The 23204-nt window shown below is 48.2% G+C and overlaps 1 protein-coding gene across 4 annotated transcripts in view; it reads right to left on the minus strand.

The window, feature by feature from the left end:
* The window catches only part of LOC113577345 (serine/threonine-protein phosphatase 2B catalytic subunit alpha isoform), a 52559-nt gene that overhangs the window by 23770 nt on the left and 5585 nt on the right, over positions 1 to 23204 (minus strand). For all 4 annotated transcript variants that reach the window (XM_035536687.1, XM_035536685.1, XM_035536686.1 and 1 more), the window contains exon 2: positions 1897 to 2097. In XM_035536687.1, the coding sequence (XP_035392580.1) occupies positions 1897 to 2097 (201 nt within the window). The remainder of the gene's footprint in view (positions 1 to 1896; positions 2098 to 23204) is intronic.

Genomic DNA, 23204 nt, shown 5'->3' on the forward strand with positions numbered 1-23204 from the left:
GTGTGTGTGAGAGAGACTGAGAGTGTGTGTGTGTGAGAGAGAGAGAGAGAGAGAGAGAGACTGAGATAGAGTGTGTGTGTGTGTGTGTGTGTGTGTGTGTGTGTGTGTGTGTGTGAGAGAGAGAGAGAGTGTGTGAGTGAATGAGCTGCAGTCCCCCCCCCTTCCTCTGCAGACCCCTAGGCCAGCATGCTGGTGAACAAATAAACCAGGCCAGACTCATACAGACGCAGAGCACCCGGTGTAAACACTCGCCGGCGCGGAGTACACCTAGCCCGTGGGCCCATGCCAGGCTCGTGTGTTCGCCAGCGAGGCCTGCTGCCCTTCTGCAGCTGAGAAGCATCTGAGCCGCTCCCCTCGGCCAGAGAGAAGAAACGCAGCGACCGGGCGGAGAAGAGGAGAGGCTCCCAGATGCTCCCAGTCTGAGCAGGGACTGCAGAGCTATGTGACCGAGGCTCAGCCTTTCAGAGACGATACGTCTGGGCAGCCAGAAACTGCCGCAAATGACCGGTGTGGTTGAATATTTGCATGCACAGAAGTCATGAGGTCTGGGATCAGGGGCCGGGCCATGTGTGGTGCTGTGAAGGGAGTCGATCGTGGATGGGTGTTATTAAAGTATCTCACACACAGGAAAGTGGTGTTGCTTTGGATCTGTCTTTATTATCACGTGGATATGTCTCATGAGACATACAATGACAAAACCAAATTATTTCCTACACACATGAGCAAATAAGCAAACAAGCCATGCAAAACAGCTTTCCACTCCCACACGCTGCTTGTTTTGAGTGCAGAACCCTTAAAACGCATGGTGCATTTACGGACGAAATCCCAAGAAGTACAGCCTTGAAAGGACAAAGCTTTTAATGCATGAAATGCCTGAATGCTTGAAACAACTTGAAGCGGGGTTTAATTGGCTCATGAATGGTGAGTGGGCGGGACTATGGGAGAGCAGCACTCGCCAGAGGAGAGGGTGGGGGGGAAGAAACGAAAGGCACGATAGGACGGCAATAACCAAAGCCAAGCTCGTGCTTTTAACGACAGCTGTGCAAAAAAGAAACCCCCAAGGCCATAGAGGATGTGACATAATGAGAGGCAGACGAGGCGTTTGTGTTACCCAACCACATCCCCCTCCCTGTCTCAAATAATAACAAACGAATCTTCTTAATATTCCTGGAAGTTGCTTTTGTGGCCAGACGCTCAGGTTTATGAATATGATTGTTGCATAGGGGTCGTCAACCTGCTCTGTGTTAATGGAGTCATCAAAGAGCCTCAGAAAGCCTAATGAAGCAGCGTAATAGCAGCCTCGGAGGCCGTGCGGTGGGGGGAGTCGGCGTGTGGGCTCATGGTGTTTTACCACTGAAAAGCCTTGGTGAAGATGAATAGTAAAAAAACAAAAACAACCCAAAAAAAAAAAACCCCAAACAAAACAAACAAAACAAAAAAAAACAAAAAAACCCACGTGTGATGAGCTTGAGTCTCAGTTTACTAGGTAATCAGTAGAGGGCCAGGATGCAGGCAGTTATGTGGAGACTACAGGCAGCGGCGTGTGCGACTCAGTAACGTGCCTGGGGCCACGCTTGCCCTTTTTTATTTCCCAGGAGGGATTTTCTGTCCGTTCCAAGCACCCACAAGCTCTTCTCCGCCAAATGGGCAGTGTGGGGAAGGGGAGAAAGCAGCAGTAAAAGAGAACAACGGTGACACGACCTGACATTTCCTCCCATCAACGCCTCGCCCCTCCGCTGTTGCTCCGTGCTGGAGGAGCTCCAGACGGGTCGGGTAGAGACGGAGATGGTCATCTCCTGCTGCGGGGGTGGGGCTAGGCCGGTGAGCCATCGGGGCCTGGGAGGGAAAGACCATCTGGGTTGGGAGGTGGGTGGTTGGGGGGTGTTCGGGGCTGACCTGTGACGGGAGCCTCGATGTCCAGGAGGTTCTTCTCAGAGCGGAGGATGGCGGCGCCTTCGCTGATGAGCCGCAAGGCGACGCTCTCCTCCACGCGGCCCTCCTTGGTCAGGTGGCCCTTCAGCACGTCCACCTTGGGCTTGCCATCGCTGTCAAACACCTCCTTTACGGTCAGCCTGTGGCTGGGGGGGAACGGGACAGCTGGGGGAGAGAGAGAGAGAGAGAGAGAGAATTAGACATTTACACATTAGACAGACATTATACACATGTACACATTATAGACAGAATGCACAAACTGTCAACTAAAGAGGTGAAGCATCTTCTGGTTCTCCAAAACATCATTTGGGCTTTAAATCGGACAAATTAACAAAGCCAAAAAGTAAATTGCCTCTGTCTGTCTCCTTCACATGGTTTCATCGCTTTAGCTAATGGCTCCGTGGATATAGGACTTGAAGCTGCCCAACCTCCAGTAAAGGGTCATAGTGGTCAAAATGGTTAAAATTCTAATACTTGCAGGCACTTTAAACATAATGTTGATGAGAGGATGTGATGGCGCTGTGATGGCTCTCTCGCCATGTTTGATTACTAAATGTGTAAGGAGATGAGTCCAAGTTTCGGTGTGAAGCATGACAGCCAGGGAAACCTACAAAGCCAGGCGAGGCGGGGAACTCTGCCTTTATGCCTTACTCACACGCTGGCACAGTGCCCACTGCCAACGGACACGGCTATGGTGACTTGTGCCTGTGTGACTAGAGCGAACGTGTCTGCAGAGACCCGGTGTCGAGACTTCACTGGCGCACACGGCTAATGCCGTTCCAGCTCGACGATGTGTGTAGTGCAGGGTGGTAAAGAGGCCGGCCCCGCTCCCTAAACCTCCGCTAGACTTCAATCCGCAGCCAAGCTGTGATTTATACCTGCTTCCGCAGCGCGAGAACACGCCGGCGCTGGGTTTAACTCGAAGCCAGACTCATTACCTACAGACCTTAGACAAAATCTCAACCTTTGGCAAGTTGGTACGCACACCTAACCCTTTACTATTGAAGCAAAGATATACTGTTCTAAATAATGCTTAAAGTATTTTTCATCTGTGAAATTAACCACATTCTGCTGTCTCTTTCCTAAAAAGTCAGTGCTGTTATTCTGAGAGGGATCACACATGTCTCCAGCAACACTAACATAACCACACTTTCCCTAATACCAACACGACTAACCACTTTTCCCTCAAAACGCCACCACCGCTAACATCACCTTCTTCTGACACAATTCCCACCAGCAACACTTTTCTCTAGCATCACTACCGCACGCTGCACCTTTCTCTGGTGGTACTATCGCTAGCCAAATCGCGACCCATCACAGCAGCCACGGAAATCCCTCCCTCAGCCCGCAAACGCAATCAGCAAACCTCCCCCTCGGTCTCCATGACACCGAGAGGGGACGTCCTGAAGCAGCGGCGTCCATTACGCCAATGTGCGGCTGATGGGTGGTCTCGTTAGGAGGGTTGAGCATGAGCAAATTCCCCAAGTAACCAGATGGGGGACCCTGACATGATCACTGGCCGTATGGGGGACGAAGGTGCGTGAAACGGAGTTGGATGGTATGTGGAAGAGCCGTGGTGACTAAGATTTTATGCTTGGCGACCAAGGGGAAAAAAATGAAACCAAAACAAAAACAAAAAAAGGTTTTTTTTTAAAATCTGAACAAGCAAACCTCAATGCAAACACACATGCATGGCCTTTAGCGCCGTCCCGGACAAACTCTTCCACCCCGCTGACGGGTTGAGCCCAGCCCTACCTTCCTGTGCTTCCACGCGGCCAGAAGAGGATGTGGAAAAAGCAACTGCGCTTTCCTGAGAATTTAAAGAATAATGTAGGAGGGGAAAGATTTTTTTGGTACAATAACGCACACTTTGCGAAAATTTCAGAGGCCATTTCACACTGTAGTCTATAGAAATCCGAGAAACCATTTTTTTCAAGAATGGCATTTGTGCCGATTTCCTACAAATGCACTACAGAGCAGAAACTAAACGCTACAGAATGCCATTAACAAAGCGCTTCGGTAATCTCCATCATATCCAGCCCACGGTTGACCTTGGGCTTCCTGTGCCTCAGTAGGTGTGGAGCGTTTTGCCAAGACGACAAAATCTAGGTAGCCCCAGGCTACAACGGAAGCCAGCGGTAGCAATTATCCACGTTTGAAATACATGTACTCAAATTTCCATTTCACAGCCATCGTACGTGCCTTGAAATGGTGCACTTCTGAAATAATGGTTTACTGAGGTTGTTGCACAACAAAATCACACTCCAACTGAGCTGGTCTTGAGCAGCACTGAAAGAAGTGTTTCTCTTTAGCACTTCCCTGCAACACTCGGTTCCCACACATGGGTGCCATCTTAAACCATTATAAAAACATACATTAACACTGCGTTGCTGAACAGAGCTTCGGATGTCTTGGATAAACCGCTTTGTCAAATAAAACGTGAAAATGTAGGGTGGAAAAAAAAATATCGCTTGGAATCACCAGCACCAAAGGATGAAAGAGATCTTTTAAAGCCGCTCGTAAATGTTGACGTTTGTAGCCATGTCAAATAACTGCCATGGAACAGAACACCAGTTATGTCAAATAAACGCCACAGGCCAGTTTGAGTGCACTGCAGTGTACATTGCAGTGTGCAAAGCAAGACTTTGACATGATTAATGATTAGAGTCAACTTTCCATGTCAGTTTAGGATACAACGTTGTGAAGAAAGTGATCAAAACAAGAGAGATGGATTCACGTCCTCGAGAGTCAATAAAGCCACGGTGAGACGGCGCAGTAAGTGTGCTCAGAAGCGATATGAATCTGCAATGAGAACAGTGAGATTTTAGTGCATCAGTAAGCCTCTTGGTCTCTGTGGGTTCAGGAAGAATGGCTTTGGACTCTGCTGCAGTATTGCTGTGGCATCACTGGTCTCTTAGTCTGCTTCCATCACTGCTGGGTCTACTGGGCATACGTGTGCCTTCAGATGGAGCTGACCCTTGTCAGAAACTGGGTTTCGTTATTTCTTGGGCTTTGCGGTCTTAATGCATTACACATTTTGATATTAGCTGGCCTGGGTGGCACTGTGATTTAAACTGAACTATTGTCATGATTATTCTTGCTAAATTATTGCTTATAAATGATTTATAAATCATTCTAAAATGACAAGCAAACTTCAGACTTGGAGAATTAGAGGACACAAACACATGATGGGATGGACTTCCCTCCCAATGGTCTCTCCATGCTGTTGTCTTAGAATACAATTTAAGGAATATAAGCTGGCAATAAAAGCTCTGATATCTTAGTAATAATGGTGGAAAGCTCAAAGGTCTGACCGTCCTGCAGCGCAGACCTTGCTCGACAAACTGACACAAACCATCTGACGAAGGGTCAAAAAAGTTTCTCTTTCAAGGATCATGGTTGCGAACGTATTCCACGGCGGTGAGAGAAAAGCGTTTGATGCGGGTTCATCGTCAAGACGCGGGAAGGCAGTGCGTTTCGACATTCAGCGAAACGTTTCCAGATGCGTTTGGATAATGAAGTGAGCTGAACTTTTTAAAGAAAGGAGAAAAATGTACATACGTAGAATTCAACAACCACTCATATAGTCTTAGCCTGCTAAATGGGTACCTCATCACTTTAACATCTGCATACAAATGAGGAACTGTGTGACATTACTAATGAAAAGGAAAAAATTAACTATGAAGTCAGTTTCCACATAAAGGACAAAGAAAGAAAAGAAGAACAGACCCAGAATGGCAGGAGTAAGAACATCTGCAATAACAGAGAGCGATCTGAATAGAGCAAACCCTGCCCTGCCTTTCCTCCAGATCAGCCCATTTTCATGCATAATGCAAACGGATCATCTTGCTCTTAGCATGGCAGCGCAATCAGAGCCTCATGCATAATTCCATAATTCCATAATTCCCCTGGGACCGGGACTAATTTCTGCAACAGATAAGGAATCTGACACAATGACCTGAATACGACCAACAACACAGACCATGGCTCGGGTCAGCACTTCCAGTAGAGATGTTTTATAATCGTTCTGGCACTTTCCGTCAGGCACACACACACACACACACACACAGACACACACACACAAAAAAAAAAAGAAGTGTGTTGCCACGATGCCTGTTGCTGAGGCACTTTACCAAAGCTGAACAGTGTCCAGCACCATTTTTAAGTAAATAAAGCTACAAACTTTGCTGATTTCTAAACATTTATGTGCGCTGAAACTCCCTAAAACATTCAAAATGACTCGTGATGATGAGATGATTATGAGCTCTCTAAAATAAATCTTTCTTTGAGTCTCATACTTCCTCACCAAACAGACCATCAGAATGAACTCTTGGCAGGAGCAGCACCACCACAACAGTCAAATGCATTATGATGAACGGCCACGTCATTAAACATTTCCTCTGCTTCCTTTAAATTGGAGAGGGGGATGGGCAAAATGTCACCAAGGCAATGGGGCTCGGACCTGGAGTGACCATGCTCGCGTTTGCAGGCGCTGGTTTACAGGCGCTTCTCGAAGCTCGACGGCTGAATTGCTGCAGACATACAGACATCCCTTTTTTAATGTCTGTGGAGAGGCAGCAGGCCTCTCGAGACCTTTAGTTCGTCTGGAGGGTCCATTAGCTGCAGCGCGAGTGTGCCGAGCGTGCCCGCTCCCCTTCAGAGAACCCGCAGAGCTCACGTGGGCGAAGCACAAAGCGCTGAACCTCGGCACGTGAACGAAACGAGGTGGGCGAGGATCACTGATTTTCATAATGAAATGGATGTCAACTTTGTGAGGTTTCCAGATTTGATCTCAAAATCATCCATTAATGAAGTCAAAAAAGGTGACAGCTTAATTTTTTTTGTTAACAAAACACAAGCTAAGGAGTACCAGTCCTTTCAATACAGCATTTCTAGAATGCTTGATAATGATAGTAAGAATAAGAACTGAAAGCCTTTAGGTCAGTGTCATTAGTGCAACATCCCTTCATCCTGTTCCGACCACAAGGGAGCCACAGACCTCAGATCAGCTCAAGACCGGCCGGGATGAGAGGCCCTCTCACCGCGAGCCAGCCGTCAGGCGGCCAGACGGCCAGGCGTACACCCCCTGCCGGCACCACTGTGTTTTAGTCAGCATCTGTCTTACAAACCTGCACACCTGCTCTCCGGAGGCTTGACAGACGCTCGCTTGAATTGGAACCCAAGAGAAGCTCGCTCTTTCTCTCTCTCTCTCCCTCTCTATCTCTCTCCCCTCCTAAACCCCCTAACCCCCTACCTGAGTCACCTCATTCGTCAAAAGCACTGGAGAGAGAGGTTTCTGCGCTCTGCCTTAAGCCAACATTTGTTTTGGGAAGACAGTATTGTATGCGCAGTGTCTTTACTGTATTTGCTTTACTTTTAAATAGCATGTCACCACAGCTGTGACATGCTTCCGATGCTGACTGATCATTCCGAAGCTTACAGCGGTTTGCCATCAGCCTCTGTAATTAATCTAAGATAGTCAACACTGACGGGCTGAATGTGCTGTTGTGAGACAGTGATTATATTAAACGTCAAGGTATGGCTTAACAATGTTTTAAACTGCCATCGTTTAGGACTTAAAGGTACCGGCAAAGGGAGTTTTATCCACCGCTAACAAGGGAATAAAAACTGTCATGTAAAATCAGCCGTTTGAAGCGCGCCAAGCTGTCAATTTAGAAAGGCTTTTTTTTTTTTTTTCCCTTTTTTGAGGAGAGACTGTGAAGCAGTGGTTTAACCTTTGGGATTTTTCTCTGGCAGTCCGTCTGCCAGCCCTGCGCTCCAGAGTTAGTATCCCCCTGGGTCATTAGACGTGCTGCTCACAGTCGTTTTAATGGCACCGAACGTGACCGCTCAGCACTGTCAGGGTCGGTCTTCACAGAGGCAAACGCAGCGAGCAGGCATGCAGTAGAGCAGTAAAAAGAGCACCGCGTCTGTGGTGTGTGTGTGTGTGTGTGTGTGTGTGTGTGTGTGAGAGACTGCCTGTGGCCTAATATGTATGAGCATGGCTGTGCACAGCAGCTTCTGGCACTGCTGAAAGTGCGGAGGTGGCACGAGCCGTCCGGAGTCTGCCTGGGGGCGGGGCCTGAGCGGGCGAGGGCGCCGGCCTGGCCGCATGCCGCCTCCCGCCGGAGCCTTCACCCTGCTGCCCCCTCACTCACAGGAGGGCAGACAGCCGGGCAAGCGTGAAACGGCATCAGAGAGAGAGAGAGAGAGAACAAACAAACAAAAAAAAGAGTGAGAGAGTGAGGGAGAGAGAAAGAGAGCGAAACAGGGATAAAGAGGGAGAGGGAAGAAGGAGACGGGGGGGGGGGGGGAGAGATTGGGGTGAGTTGGCGAAAAACGTGCTTAGGCAAGAGGGGAAGACCGATCCCTGATCCAGCCAAGATTAGAACGAGTGGTGCAGCCACTTGTCAACAGCTGCCCACAAAACTCCTGCAATTTGGTTCCAGGCAAACTTTAGTGAGCCTGGAGGGGGGAGAGAGTGAATGCCACAGAGAGAGAGAGAGAGAGAGAGAGGCAGAGCCACTAACCCACTCAGCGTAAAGCACTGTGCAGCTGTAAATGACTAACCAGTCAACAGTTATCTTGGGAAAGGCCCGCTTCTTTAAAGAGCACACCCTGCTTAAAAGAAATCACTACCCTGCAGCTCAAATGCGACAGCAGACTAAACTGGGGAGGCCCCTGTACCTGAGTTTCAAATATAAATGACGTTGGCGAATAGGTTCCTTCTTCATAAATGTTTAACAGCTATCTAGAGAAGCTGAAATATCAGCACCACCCTCCGGTTAGTGCAACCCCATTACCAGGGCAGTGGTCTCTTCAAAGCATGACCCTGTTGGAGTGGTGTTGCTCATAGACACTGCACTCGTTATCTAGATTTGACAGGGGTTCGATGCTTTCAGCTTTGCTTCACACGCTGTCGCCGGCAGTCTGGTAATCACCAGGAGTGGCAGGGGAAGGTAATTTTGTGAATTTGGGGCCCGGGTTTTGAAGTGTTGCTACTGTTGATGACTAGCATCTGCCTGAGAGGAGTCCATTATTAGTTTGTGTTAGTGGCAGAGGCAAATGAGAAGCTTACTGGGCAGAAACTTCCCATAATCTGAGCCCTCACTCAGGCTAGACACATGCACTTTGGTAAAACAAGTGTTTTGAAAGGGAAACATTGAATGATGTGCACAATGTGAGCTCTCAGCAAAACGTTATTACATTCTCAACTGGAACCAACTGGCTTTCATTGAAAAAGGTGCCAGTATTTAACTGAATTGGTTGGAGTTGAAGAGAATGGGACACCAAGTACCAACTTGGGGCCATTTCCATCATGTAAAACAAACAAACAAACAAACAAAAAACAAAAGCCGTTAAAGTACTTTAAACAGGCATGGGTCTCACTGTGACAAACTAGATTTAAGCATTCTAACTCAGCATAAACCAAATACTACAGCACTAAACAATGAAATCCTGGGTAAAAAGAGAATCATGGCTGCAGATTATAACATCGGTTACAGGTGTCTCAACTGGGATAAAAAAATTTTTTTTAAAAAGACTGTTGACTGTTTATTTTGGTGGAACTGCTCTCATCTTGAAACTAAGCAGCCAATGCGTTTCGACTGGTCGGTTATCTAACACTGTTCCGCCACCTTTCAGATAGATGTCCAATCAAATTCAACCAGGGACAGGCCTCGTTTCCTTAAGACTCGCCCCTCATTCCTCCTAAGAGGTCTTTGAAACTGCATGTGGCATGAATAATATGTAGCGGGGATTAACGGAACACTTAAGGCCATGATTGCGGCTGCCAGTTTTCATTTAACCGCAGTTCAAAAGAAAGAAAAGCCAAAAGAACAAATGAGCTGTAATCCCTTCAAATCCCAGTCTAGCAATAAACACCAGCTAGCTCCTCTTAATTTACCAGTTAAATTACTTCTCAGTTAAATATCTGGTTTTACTTTGCTTCTGCCCCCCACCCCCACCCATTGCTCTGCAGGGCAGAAAACTAAAAATCCTGGCAGAATACTGGATCTTGGACTAGCATAGTCTCTTTTGAACTCTTTTTATGACTCCAGAAGATGTCGGTTATCGACAACATGCCTTCAAATACCTGTAGATTGTGTTATTAAGTTTAATCCCTTCCAAATGGAAAACAGAGGGGAAAAAACACAGTGGTTAAGTAAGCTGGAATCAGGAGACTGTGTGAGTAATGAAAGAAAAGCTCGAAAAGATATGGCCATCGCATGACCCTCCTGCATGTCTGGAAATGCTTAACGTTAATCTGCATAAGTACAGATGAAAAATGCTCCCCGCACATGGCGTACCATGCGCCCACGCTAGTGCGCGCGCACGCACAAATTTTCAGGCCGACTCGCAAGCGGACGCACACTCAAAACGAATCAAAAAGACGATCAGCGCCGTGACATGGAAAACCGCTTTGTGCAAACCCCAAAGATACAGGAGGTCACATCATTCTTTGCCTGTAGCACCATTTGGTTTTTGAAAGCACCAGCCAGCAACACGCGGCCAGGCTAGCTTTGAGGACCTCAGGGAGGATTTCCGAGGGACGAGGGTATGGCACTGCGACAAGCGAAATGAAAACCATAACATGTCTAGCTAGCTAATGAAGATGACCAATTTGATTTAGAAATCTGTAATGTAAATGAATGTTTTACTGACCAAACTCTGCATCTACTTACAGTATTTAAACGTGTATTCATCTTTACCCTGCGAAAGGAAAGGACATGCTGACTACTGAGAATTAAAGTCCCGTTTTTATTTTCGGTATTTTCACACCGTTGCAGTTTAGAGTACAGACTTCCTGCGGTTAGCTGCTAGGTGAGACACGAGGCGATCTGTTAAACCAATAATATACAAGGTATCTGCTTTGATACGTATATAATCCAGTGACATGCAAAGATATTATTATCAGTGGGTAGAACAGCAGTTCACTCCCGGATGGTGACAAACGGCTGTCAGTCCACACATTCAGCAGGACGGTGGACTAGTAGCTGAAAACCCAAATTGTCCAGCCCAAAACTGGACGTCTGGCCACCCTATTCGAGAGGGTCACTGTAGGGTCATTAGCTAGCACTGATGGGGCGGTAGGGACATTGGAAAAGGGGCCGAACTGTATAGTGGATGAGAAGCTTTCGCGCCAGGCTAATGTTCAAACTGATCACGCTGCAATGGAGGGATGGAAACAAGCTGGGGGGAGGGAGGGGGATAAGAGTGCGAGAGAGAGAGAGAGAGAGAGAGAGCGAGAGAGAGAGAGAGCGCAAGCGCGAGGACGCGGGACTGTGTGCAAGCTGGCAAGCTTGGAGGCACTGGGACGGAAGCTGAGACAGAGCCAGGCGACGCCCACACGCATGGCGGTAGGTGCCCCTGGCACACTCGGGTTAGAAGGAAGCAGAGAATTCCAACGGAAGGAGGGAGAAAGCAAGAGAATGGGAAGTGTCCAGCTGGACTGCAGCTCAAAACCCTGCTATATGAGTATATGCTATATGAGATATATATATATAAAAATTCAATTACTGCCAATCAGGTTTTCTGCATAAAGACTAATTTTGGGGTTCTTTTCAGGGCAGATCAAATAAAAAGGCTTAGTATTTTGGCCACTTTGTGATTTCAAACTACATTCTGTCATGCCTTGAGAACGCGAATCACTTTTCTTTGCAGTCATACCTTTTTGCATTCGCTGTGCGCATATGCCTTTAGAGTTGTAGGCCATGGTAACAGGAAAATTAAATGCCTGCAAACGAGTGTCGCGTTTCACAGGAGGCGCTCTCGGCCCGGTGAGGAGCTCGGTAACCTTGCGCAGTGCTCTCGTCTGCGCGTGCGTTCAGTTGTCCTCGCCCGGAACCCGAGGATGAGCAGCCGTCTCGCTCCGCGCGCCCTACGTAGCGTTTTGCGGCCCGCTCCAGAAAAGGCCAGGGTCAAACATCACGCACGAGTGATGAATTAAGAAGGCCAACGCGTGCCGAACACACTGCCGAGATCCAGCTGGTGTCTGCAGGGCTCTGCGCGACGTCAAACGATCGGCGAGGAGCTTGCAAGCTTAAGCAGAGTAAAGGCTTGGTTGCGCCGGCTGCTCCCGGGGCGGTCAGAGAGCTCCAGCTCACGAGCTGAGTGTGCCTCTTGTCCGTCTCCTCTGTACGACTACACTGCGTTATTACTGGTCTTTCATTTTCTGTGACTAGGTTTTCCCCCTCTGCCCACTCATTTCACAAACTGGATAATGGCTCGATTGGCTTTTATTAATTGCAAGTCACACCATTAACAATATATGATTGGAATCTAATCACACACAGCACTGGCATATATGAGGAAACAAACAAACAAACAAACAAAACCCCCCAACAAATTGCCTCACTGGCCCCTGTGACATCTTACAATAAATGGGTAAACAAACAGAACGGTAGAAATATTTGCCCCACTGCTGTACTGTGGCGTAGGGAGAATGCAACCGAAATGGTTGCCAGGGAAACTGAATGGTGCCAAACCACAGTGATACAATCTGATCAAACAATTGTTATAGTAATAAATAAATAAAATAACATGGAGCAAAGGTTTCGGCAACATTGTAGCACAGTGAGACGGCATATTCTTCGGAGGATCGTGAGTGTTTTTCTACTGTATGGCTACCAGCTGCAAAGGGAATGAATGACAGAAGCTGAGATGTCACGACATCTTTTGCCAACACTGAAGGCATGACTCTTGTCTGCCATGTATCTGCCAGATTGAATGAATGAATGAATGAATGAACGTGAAGGAGTGAAAAGTAATATCTGAGTAAACGGATTAATGGATAAATGAACCTTTTGGTTTCAGCAATTCTTCTCGTGACATTGGCTTGACACTTGGTTTTGCCAATGGTTATATTTGATTGACTCTCTCTGTTAGAATTGCAACGTTCTATAGCCAGTTGTAAAGTGTGATTCACAGAGCTGAGACACACTTGTGCGCGCACACACACACACACACACACACACACACACACACACACACACACACACACACACACACAGAAGAGTAGAACATCCTCTGTAACGAGTACTGAAACAACCTGACAACCCACTCCCCGTGTCTCCCAGACACCATGTGCTCCGGGTCATACAAGACACTAATAAGCACTGCCATGTCTCCTGCTGGGTGTCTGGGTGTCTGTGTGTCTCATCTGTAGTAAAAACCACATGTTTGCCCAGCAAGCAATGTTTGAGAAAAGAAAGTGAGGGTGCTTTTGAACTTGCAACCCAGAAAATATGAATGCTAAAAAAGCCCATATATGTTTGTGTGTGTGTCTGCGTGTTGCACTGTGCTGATGGGTCAGTGACGAGCGTGACTTCATGATAAGTACAAAGAATTTCCAGTCTTCCCCTTTTGACGGGCTCCCTGCGGCAGTATGACAAGACTGGGAGTCATTAGGTGTGCGCACCGTTAAGTGTGCGCACCAGTACCGGGGGGCCGCACGACGGAGCCGACGATGCCTGCAGCGGCCACTACCGCCACACGGCGCAGGCTACTGCCAGCACCTGCTGGGTGTCAGCAGGTCGGCTCGACTGTATACCTCAGCTCGGAGACAGAACAGCTGCTGTTTTACAGGCTGTAGCGCTCGCGGCGTGCTAAGAAGACACAATGTTAAACAGTCGAGGGACTTGACAGACAAGGAGCATATACTAAACAAGAATGAACAAAAAAACCCTGCCAAAAAGCAGAGCCTAGTCAGAGTCTAGTGACATAAATACCACATGTGTAGCATTCTCACACTAGTTTTCCCTGTCAGTGACAGCTTGGTGCTGAGCAGATCCTACTGAGGGCGTTCAGAGAAAGAAAGGGAGACAGAGAGAGACAAGGAGAGACCGAGACAGAGACAGGGAGGGGGGGAGAGAGAGAGAGAGAGAGCATGCACGAGAAAGCTCCTAAGGAGTGGGGGAAGGGGGGAGGCCTATCTCCTGCCTGCTGCCTCCTGTGGCATGTGTGAAATGCAGTGACTCGGCGGATAGCACGGGGATGAAGCCACTCTTTTAGCCCCGCCCACTTAGCGCCTGCCGCGGAGCCCCGCTGAGCACATGACCCACATTAGGCGGAGGCTGGAGTAATTACAGCTCACGCTCCCCCCACCATGGCAAGCTCCCGGAGGGGCAAGCGTGCAGAGCGTGGCCGCTAGCTGCTGCAAAATCGCTCCATTGCCTGGGTCACCCAGGTGCGAGTGTGTGTAAGCTTTTGTGTGTGCAAGACAGGATGTTTGTTTTCGAAAGGTTGCGCTCTGGTGCAAAGCATTACAAGGACACTATTAAACTGAGAGGAGTCTTGGAGTCTTTTTTTTTTTTTTTTGCTGAACAAATCTCAGGGACACACTCGGTCCATGCTGCAAGGCCAACGTTTCTGCCATGAATCCATAGAGAGGAGATCAACAGACATGCGGCTATTACCAAGTAAGGAGAAGAGTGAACACAGAAGACAGTGAGAGAGAGCGAGAGGGTGACGGGAGACAGTAGGCTATAAGGAGGGGATGTTCCATGGCCGGGAACGTGTTGGGATATGGCAGACGGATTTAGTTGTGGGTTCCTGACAAGCCTCAGGAGGTAGGGGCCATCATTGTGTAGCCTTTCACCTAAAACCCAGCACTACAAATGTGTTTACAATGTCTGACAGCCTTCACCCATATTAATAGACATTACTCAAGCACCCATGAATGTTCTCGAGATCAACAGGCATAGGACACACACACACGCACACACACACGCACACACACACGCACACACACACGCACACACACACACGCACACACACACACGCACACACACACACGCACACACACACACGCACACACACACACACGCACACACACACACACACACACAGAGAGAGAGAGCTTATTCCTCCAAGGCAATTCCTTTGGGTCACATGCATTTCACTCACTTGATGACTCTATGACTGCTGGCACATATTACTTCAGGATGGTTACCAAGGATTTATGGCAACATTTATGGAGTTACCGTTTAAGGACCAGGCAGGCTGTGACTGGCTCATATAAAGAACAATTGCAACGTAGGAAGGCTGGGAAAATTTGATTGGTTGAAACTAAGGGCTGGTTTCCCAGACCAAGATTAGTTCTTGACCTGGACTAATAAGAATTTTCAAGGTTAAATCACAACTGACAATAAAATGTAGTCCACAAATTTAGGCTTATTCCGTCTCCGTTGAAATTGATTCCTAAGAGTTACTGTAGTTTCTGCTTTGTAAAGACAAGATGGCTGACCAGGGACAGAAGCAGAGACTGGTGAAGATGTGGCAGAGAGTTTCCAAGGAGCAGGTCTCAGTCAACACTCTGGCCTGCATGACTGTAGTTCACCTTTGTGCTCACTCCCCCCCCCACCCCGCCCCAAGTCGCTTGGGCAGGGTTTCTTCGGTGTGACTCTAGCGTGACTTGCGGAGGCAGACGCAAGTACCCAAGAACTACACCGCTGACGCAGCACTCCAGCCGGACCTTCCCTGCAACCTTCCCACCCACAGCACTGTGCCCTATAAATATGCAGTTGCAGGGGGGTGTCCTCTGATCAGCACTGCGTGTGTCTGCGCGCGAGTTTATGTGTGTGTGTGTGTGTGTGTGTGTTGTCCAAGTGCAGTCTTACACGTACTTGAGCAGAGTGCAGAGTGGGGACATTAAATCGGCCGTTGCGGAGGCCAGCGTGGAGCTGGATTTGGCTGTCCCGTCAGCCCTACACATTCCAGCTCGGGTTTCCAGATATACCGGGCAATAACAGAACAGACAGCTGTAGCGGGCAGCGGGGTTACCAGAGGACCAGAGCTTTAAGAAGGTTACCAGCTGCTATGAGGTCTGGCAAGGGTGCCGTTTATACCTGGCAGCAGGGTTACCGCACAAATCGGACCCTGCAGGGGTCCGCGAGGTGTTGTGAAGCAGCCGAGAGATTACCTAAGCTACAGTCGACCCCAAACCTGTCAGAACTCCCATGCCTCCAAGAGAAGTTATCAACAGAAATGGGAAACAGCAGTGTTGACTCCAAAGGCTGGGTCCCTAGCTTCATCAGAAAAGCCGCAAACTGCCTGAATGACTACGGCCAAATTTAAGAAAAGTGAAAATACCTCTGATAGTGCTAGCAAACTGGTCATAGGCAATTACAGGCTTTCTTTCAGCGAAGGAAAGCAATGGCACTGCTTTACATTATGCATAATCCAAGTAAAGGAGCAAGAAATTCACAGTGGCACTCTCAGCTGTCGTACATGAAGGCAACAGGAATGACATGTTTCGGAATGACATGGATTATAGCCTGTGGCTATAAAGGTGTGCACAGGCCCATGGGTGGGGAGCAGGGTGGGCATCACCCCGTTCCACCTTCCCACAAACCCTGCCGACGAGCAGTGCACAGCAGCTGCAGCGGGCCAAAGGCGTCCAGAGAGGAATCTTGGAAGGACAGTAGGACTTAGCTGGAGTCACTAATGTATGCTGAAGCAAAGCTGCTCACTAATACACAGCGGATAGGACAGAAATTAATTTAAGTAATTTAAATCTCAGTAGCAGACTAATAGATGCCCAGTGACAGATATTTGAACTACAGGGGGAAATTTACTAATGCAAAGTATTGGCTTCAACTTTTAAAACACACTTTGTAATTCTGTCGCTAGCATTTCTCTTCTTGTGCAAGTCCTCTAGAGGGTAGTGCCATTGCCAATACTAAATACTTTAACACCCCAATCCTTTTTTCTTAATGATTCCTTATAGAGAGCCTTATACCTTACAGCCCATGCTGATTGCTTGCTCATTATGTAAGACTCTTAATTGGAACAGAGGCTGGGGGGGGGGGGGGGGGGGATTCAATCATGGCGATTGAACAAAACGCCTCTCTTTTGCAACTTGGGATAGGAACTGGTTTGTACCGAAACTGCACTAACTAGTCCCAAGGCTCCAACTCCTAGCTTCTTTCTGGTCACTTTGAGATGGGGTTCTGGCTGGTTGGTTCCCCACCACCGAGCAGACTCGGTCCGGGCTCCTCAGACCGTCACATGCGGTTGTGATAAAGCACCCGACCCCCACTCATGTGTGCCCTCCCATCCACGGGGAAAGATTGCACACGTTTGTTTTTGCCTCACCCAGGCCGTGTTCAAATATGTCCCTCCCATCCGTTTAACCCCCTTCTTGCTTTATCCTCTCTCTCACAATCTATTCCAAAGATCAACAAGCATTTTCACTGTAGGAACTCAAACACAGCACAGATGAACTTTATGGAAATGGTTTGTATCCTTTGGATGATTTATTTGGAGCATTCTGGGGAAACCATGCTTTCGGGGAAAACACTTCTTTTTGTTCTTGTGTTTTTGGAAAATAAGTACTTCGCACATCTTTGTAACACTAAACAGTAAGATAAGTTGCTCCTGAGGTGTGCCACCATGTTACCAAATATTTCTCAGAAGGCTCCCACCACACTCATCTGCTGCATCTCTAAAGCCCCGGCGATTCTAAAAGAGCTTCGGAAAGGTATAGTGAAGCATGTCTTACACAGGAGGCTTTTCGCCCTGGAGCTACATAGAAGCTGAAAACCTCTACTAGTAGCAATGCAAATTCCCTAGAAGAAAATCTGAGAGAGGCGTGTACTGTTAGGTGAAATCGTTCCAACAGGAAGCCACTGGCCTTGGATTTCACATACTTGTATATGTCTGAAAGGAGACACTACCACAGTAAACCTACACAGCAAACTCCTTCCTAATAGAACTGTCCCGCCAGTGCAAAGTTCCCGCCCACACAATGGGCCTAGTCTGACAAGTTTTACTATTGGACTGTGCTGGTTGCAGCGCCATGGGTGGGGGGTGGGGTGGGTGGGGTGGGGGGTTTCTTCTGTGTCCCTGGCAATAAACTGCAATATATTCTGGACTGGATTACCATGCATGTGGCCTGTGCGGTTCTTTGCTCTTCTGAGTTTAGGCATAACAAACCTAAATGCAGGGCAATCGCTTAGGGGTTGGCCCAGGTCATAGGCAGGTCATTGCGTGTCTAAGCTACTGAGTCATAGGCATCCCTGCATTGTGACCACTGCCATGCTAGACGTTTGAGTTTTATAGGCCCCAGCGGACCCGTCTTTGCACTACTAAACTTTTGTGGTAACCAAAACAAACAAACAAAAAAACCATCACCGAAACTTACTGTTCAGCAGTAATTTCATTGAACATGACCTTAACAATCTAATTGGGTTTGCCCTGCTTTCACCTCTATGCCATCTTAGAACTGAGCATGCACACAAGCTGAAGTTATTAGCATTGCCAAATAAAACTGCTGTTCGAGTAACCAAAGCGTTCCATTAAAAATGAAAGGCATAAAATAGTATAGAGTCACAATTAAATATGGAAGCTTTGGCGGAAGAGCAAAGTCTGTTCGGGACGTCTGAAGCGATCTGCACAAGACTGGTTAATTCGCCGCACCATGCCCGTTCCTGTCAGCTGAATCCCTTTTTTCATTATTCACTGTCGGCTCAACTCAGACATCTCAAAAGGCCCTTTTGGGACTGGTTTAAAGCAGATTGAAAACACAAATGAGGGTTTATCACAGAGGTTTGAAGCACCGGAACCCAATACAAGTCAAGAAAAGTAGCCGTTTAGTTACAGTTCTGTGTGGTCAGGTCAGGTTTTCCCCCTTGAGCGCTGCTTGTTAGGGTCATTGGTGATTGTGAGATTCATAAAGTGGAGGTGAGGCAGGGGATAAGTGATACTCAGAGTAGGTTGAAAGAAAGAACTTGAACTAAAGCGTATTAAAGGAAATAGGACATATCTTCCTCCATTTAAGAGGAGGCTGGGAAACTGGCATCCCATGGTACCCACATAACTAATTAATTAAGAGAAAGATAAACGAATAGCTAGACAGAAAGGAAAAAACTCAGAGACATTTGCAGCTTGTGAGTCACGCAACATGTGCAATGACCAAGCTAAATCCTCTCCGTAATGGGCGGCTGGGCAGGGTGAGAACGTTTTCGTGGCGCTGTGATAGTCACATTTGAATAGCTCACTGTTAATAAGGGGCGTCTCGGAGGAATTAGGAGGCGGCACCGTGATACTCAAACAAAGCACAGAGGAAGAACACAAGCCATCAGTGTCTACATTGGTACTACACATACAGAAGTATACTCCCAGGCCCAAACATATAGGTATTGTGTATAAGCATAGGAGACGCTTCACAAAACCTTCCTAAGTGAGTCGGAGAGTGTTAAGATCCCGTACTCAGCAATAAGATCTGGGTAAAGCACCTATTTCAAGAGGGTAAAGAAAATCTTGCGCAATCCAGCCGGGCCCATTATTAACTCAGGATGAACCCCCAATATATTCAGTGTGCAGTAACCATACCGTAGACATTCCACCACCCCCTCCCCTCCTTTCTCTTTCTTTCTCCCTCTCCCTTGCTCCCACTGCATTCCAAAGACATACTGTCATGGCTGTGCACCATAACAAGCAACCCCCTCATCCTCTACACCCACCGCCACTGACATATTATCTATACCCCTCCCTTCAGGGCTTTCCCTCTGCCCACTAATCCAGAGTTTACTGAGCACAACTCAGCTTTTCATATCTTGCTCTCTACTGAACAGAGCTGTTGGTCATGCCCAAGTTTGGGTTCCAAGGGGAACAGAGGACAGGTCTGTGCTCGCTCGCACCCTGCCCCGTTCAGCCCTCGCGGTGAACTCCAGCCAGCCACCTAAAAGCACTCGTGACTCACTCATACAGAGAGAAATAAGCTCAGTGCAAGCCCTTGTAGGTGGAAAAATTTGCAATCCTGCAAGCCTGGAACGGAACCCTGCCATTAGGGATCACCCACAATGCCACCGACGCTGACATCAAAGAGGCAGGCTGCGTTTGGAGATCTCGGCGCGAGAAAAGAAACGATTTCCAGGGAAGTCCTGGAGAGCATGAGAAGGCATGACGGCACCCCAGGTATTCGTTTATGCGCTCGGTATGAGGCAGAGGGGAGGGCTGTTGCATCAGCCCCCCTTTAGAGGGGGCTTTTGCACGGACTGCTGGCCAAGCTTGCCCGAGAGCGGGCACATGTTCATGTTCCTGTACAACCTTAAGAGCGCAAAATGCGAGCACGGCGGCCAAACGCGCCGAAGGGCGAGACTCCACTGGCGTACCTCAGAACGCCAGTGAGCGAGAGCCCAAGGCATAGCATGCTGTTTTCTTTTGCTTTTGAGCCACTGATATTTTTTTTTTTTTTTTTTTTGAGGTTATTGACTCTGGCCAGAGCCTGTGTGCTCATTTGGCAGACAAAAGACTTCCATTTTCAAGCGTCAAACACCCGCCTCACTTTAGGCGTTAAAAGCCCGCATGATCGTGATTCACTACACAGGCTTCCTGTCACACCTCAAGGATGTCCAGGAGCATTTATGCTAAGCTGGGTGCTGATTGATAGTGCAGTGTTGATGCTACCAGTTCCTAGAGGATGGTCGAATGCCACAATCTCGCCCACGCTGCAATAGGCTCAAGCTATCCACTAAGGACATGGGCGCTGAACACCAATCCATAAAATAGGGGGAATACATACAAAAACCTTAGTGATGTCCTCATAGCTAAAATTCAAAAGGCTGCAAAACTGTATTTAAGTCACTTCTGAGAAGTCTTTTCCCATAACATGGCCTTTCATAACTTCCTGCTGCCCATATAATTCATACACATATATTGATTTATGAAGACATGATTCCATGAACAGCAATCTGTCCGAGCCCATTTTCTGTACGTCTCTATGAAACTCTCCCCTTTGCAGACCAACTTGCATGGTTACATTCATGCTGGTGCCTGCCCCGATCAGCCGTGATTTGTCGAAAAACAACATCCTGGGCTTATACTAAAACTTCAAGAAAGGATATTGGCCGAATACACGTACTTGTCACGCATGCCGGCACAGTTGCATGCATAACTTCTAGATTCGTAAAGGCAAAGCGAGGAAGGAGGGGAAAAAAAAAAAAAAAAAAGCCAAACTGAGCAACTTGTTGAGTTGAGTTCCTTTAAGATGCACCTGGTCACTTGCGGAGTAAGCAACGTTGCTCACAAACAGGGAAACGCCATGGAGTCAGGGCAGGCGGGAGGGCACCAGCAGCGGACGGCTGGTGGCGAGCCGAGCTCGAGCGTGTAGGGGAATACGGGTGCAGGCTGGCTGAGCCAAGGACGGGAATTCCCTGTGCTCCTCCTGACTAATAGCAATGCCGTAGAGGGGCATGGGTCTATTAAACACCACCAGCCAGTGGCGCACGGGTCAACGGATAGTCATTTCATTTCCTTCCCTCCCAAGTTGCTTCGACAGGGAGCACGCCAGCACAGACAGGGACGGGAGGGGAAGGGCGTCCAGCATTTCGCTCCTGCTTTTAAACCCCCCCCCCCCCCCAACACACGCGTGCGCCTATTTGCAGCGGTGAATACGCGAGGGGGGCGTGTCTGACATCGTCTCAGGCAGCCTGAGGGATACATGAAACCTGTGAATACGTGTGCATTAGGCCTTTGAGACTGAATACGGCACGGTCGCTGAAGCCACGAACGCGTAATAAAAGTGTCTCACCTCTCTGGTACCGTTTGTTACACATTTCATTAAAAAAGGGACCACGTGAAGTGGCAGTCTTGACTGTAAGACAGACAGTAACCTGTCAACAAATCTCTGAGAAAGAGTGGCTTGTCGAACATGGTCTTACAGCACTGAAGCTCTTCTCGGTATATACAAGAGAATTACCACTCACGTTTCTAAGTTGAATGTAATATTTAACTAAAAAAAAAAAAAAAAAAAGCAATAGACCTCTGCCTCTAAAAGTACTAAATACCCACATAAATACAGCAGTGGGAAACAGGCCGTTTCTAAAAGTAGCACAAACAGCTTTTATCTACAAATCATGCTGCTGGCTTATATCTGTAGCCCTTTTCCTTTCCAACAAAGTCTGAATAAGGACCGGCACTGAATGCAATTTGTGTGCAGCCTAAGCAAAGCAGACGTGATGAGCTCATGTGCGTTCCTCTTCCTTGGCGTCTTGCAAAAGCCAAGGTGCAAGGTGCAACTGCAATTTGCAACCAGCAATAATGGCTCGGTAAATCTGGATACAAGAGTAACTTGAACAAACAGTGGTAATGCAGCACGCTGGTGGCATGGCAACGAAAAAAAAAAAGGGTTGGGGGGGGGGGCTGGGGGGCTCTGATAGGGGCCTGAACCGGCACAAAGGCAAGAGTCCATTTACCCGCCGATGGGGGCGTATGTCACCCAGTTTGTATTGAGCCTGGCTTCCTTCACAATCATTTGCATGAGACTGATCTTGTGCGCGTCGTTAAAAGCGGCCAGTCTCGGGCCGGCCAGCCACGCAGGGGCCGACTTCCTCTCGAGGCATTTGCATGCAGCGCTGTTCCACCCGAGATTGGCATCTTGCGCTGTAGGCTAGCGTGCTGGCGCAGGGCTGAGAGGCAGATTCATTACACTCCCTTAAGCCAAGCTCCTCTGATCCGTTTATACGGGGCACAAGCTGAGCAGGGTAGCCACTTTTCTTTGGCCGGGATCTGCAACCTGCGCTAAGTTAATGCTGCGGTAATCTAGTAAGCGCTCACGGAGTGTGCGGCATCACCGGCTAATGCAGCGATATAGTATTAGCAAGTGTGAGAGGTGTGTAAGGTGTACATTTGTTAGCAATGGGGGGGGGGGGGGCTCGTGTGGGTCATGAGCTTTGCAATACAACAGCAACTGATCCCAACGCAGAGGTGGGATCACATGCACTATAGTTCGTTCCTGCGGAGCCCAAACTGCAACACGTACACTGGTGCTCGCTGTACACACACCCACAGTGCTCTTCTCCTGCACACATCCTTGCCCTTACATGGCTAACCACACTAATGTTATGACGCCAGCTTAAGGTATGCATGCGAGTAAATCTGCAGTAAATCTACTGTCGGCCCACGCCTATGAAATAAGTTAGCAAAAGCGTTTTAAAAAAGCAATGTACCCTGTGAACTGGATTATAGGCCTGTTGACATACACTGGTCCTGAGCATTGCATGACTGTTTGTTTTGAGAGCAGCTGTTGGACCGTTTATGCCTCACTAACTGACTCACGCACGCACGCACTCACTCGCAGAAAAGGTTGTGCCTGAAATGTTAACCCTTCTCATGTAACTCAAAGCCGGGCCTTCTTTAGCGGTCTCTGGCTGTCATCAATTAGTTGGCCCTTTAGGGCCCTCAGGGGTCTGCTGAGCCCTTTCATATTCTGGTAACTGCCTGCAAACGAATGACGGACAAGCGAATGTGAAGGACGGCTAATGTGGGCT

This window comes from Electrophorus electricus, chromosome 19, assembly GCF_013358815.1.
Source record: "Electrophorus electricus isolate fEleEle1 chromosome 19, fEleEle1.pri, whole genome shotgun sequence".
NCBI lineage: Eukaryota > Metazoa > Chordata > Actinopteri > Gymnotiformes > Gymnotidae > Electrophorus > Electrophorus electricus.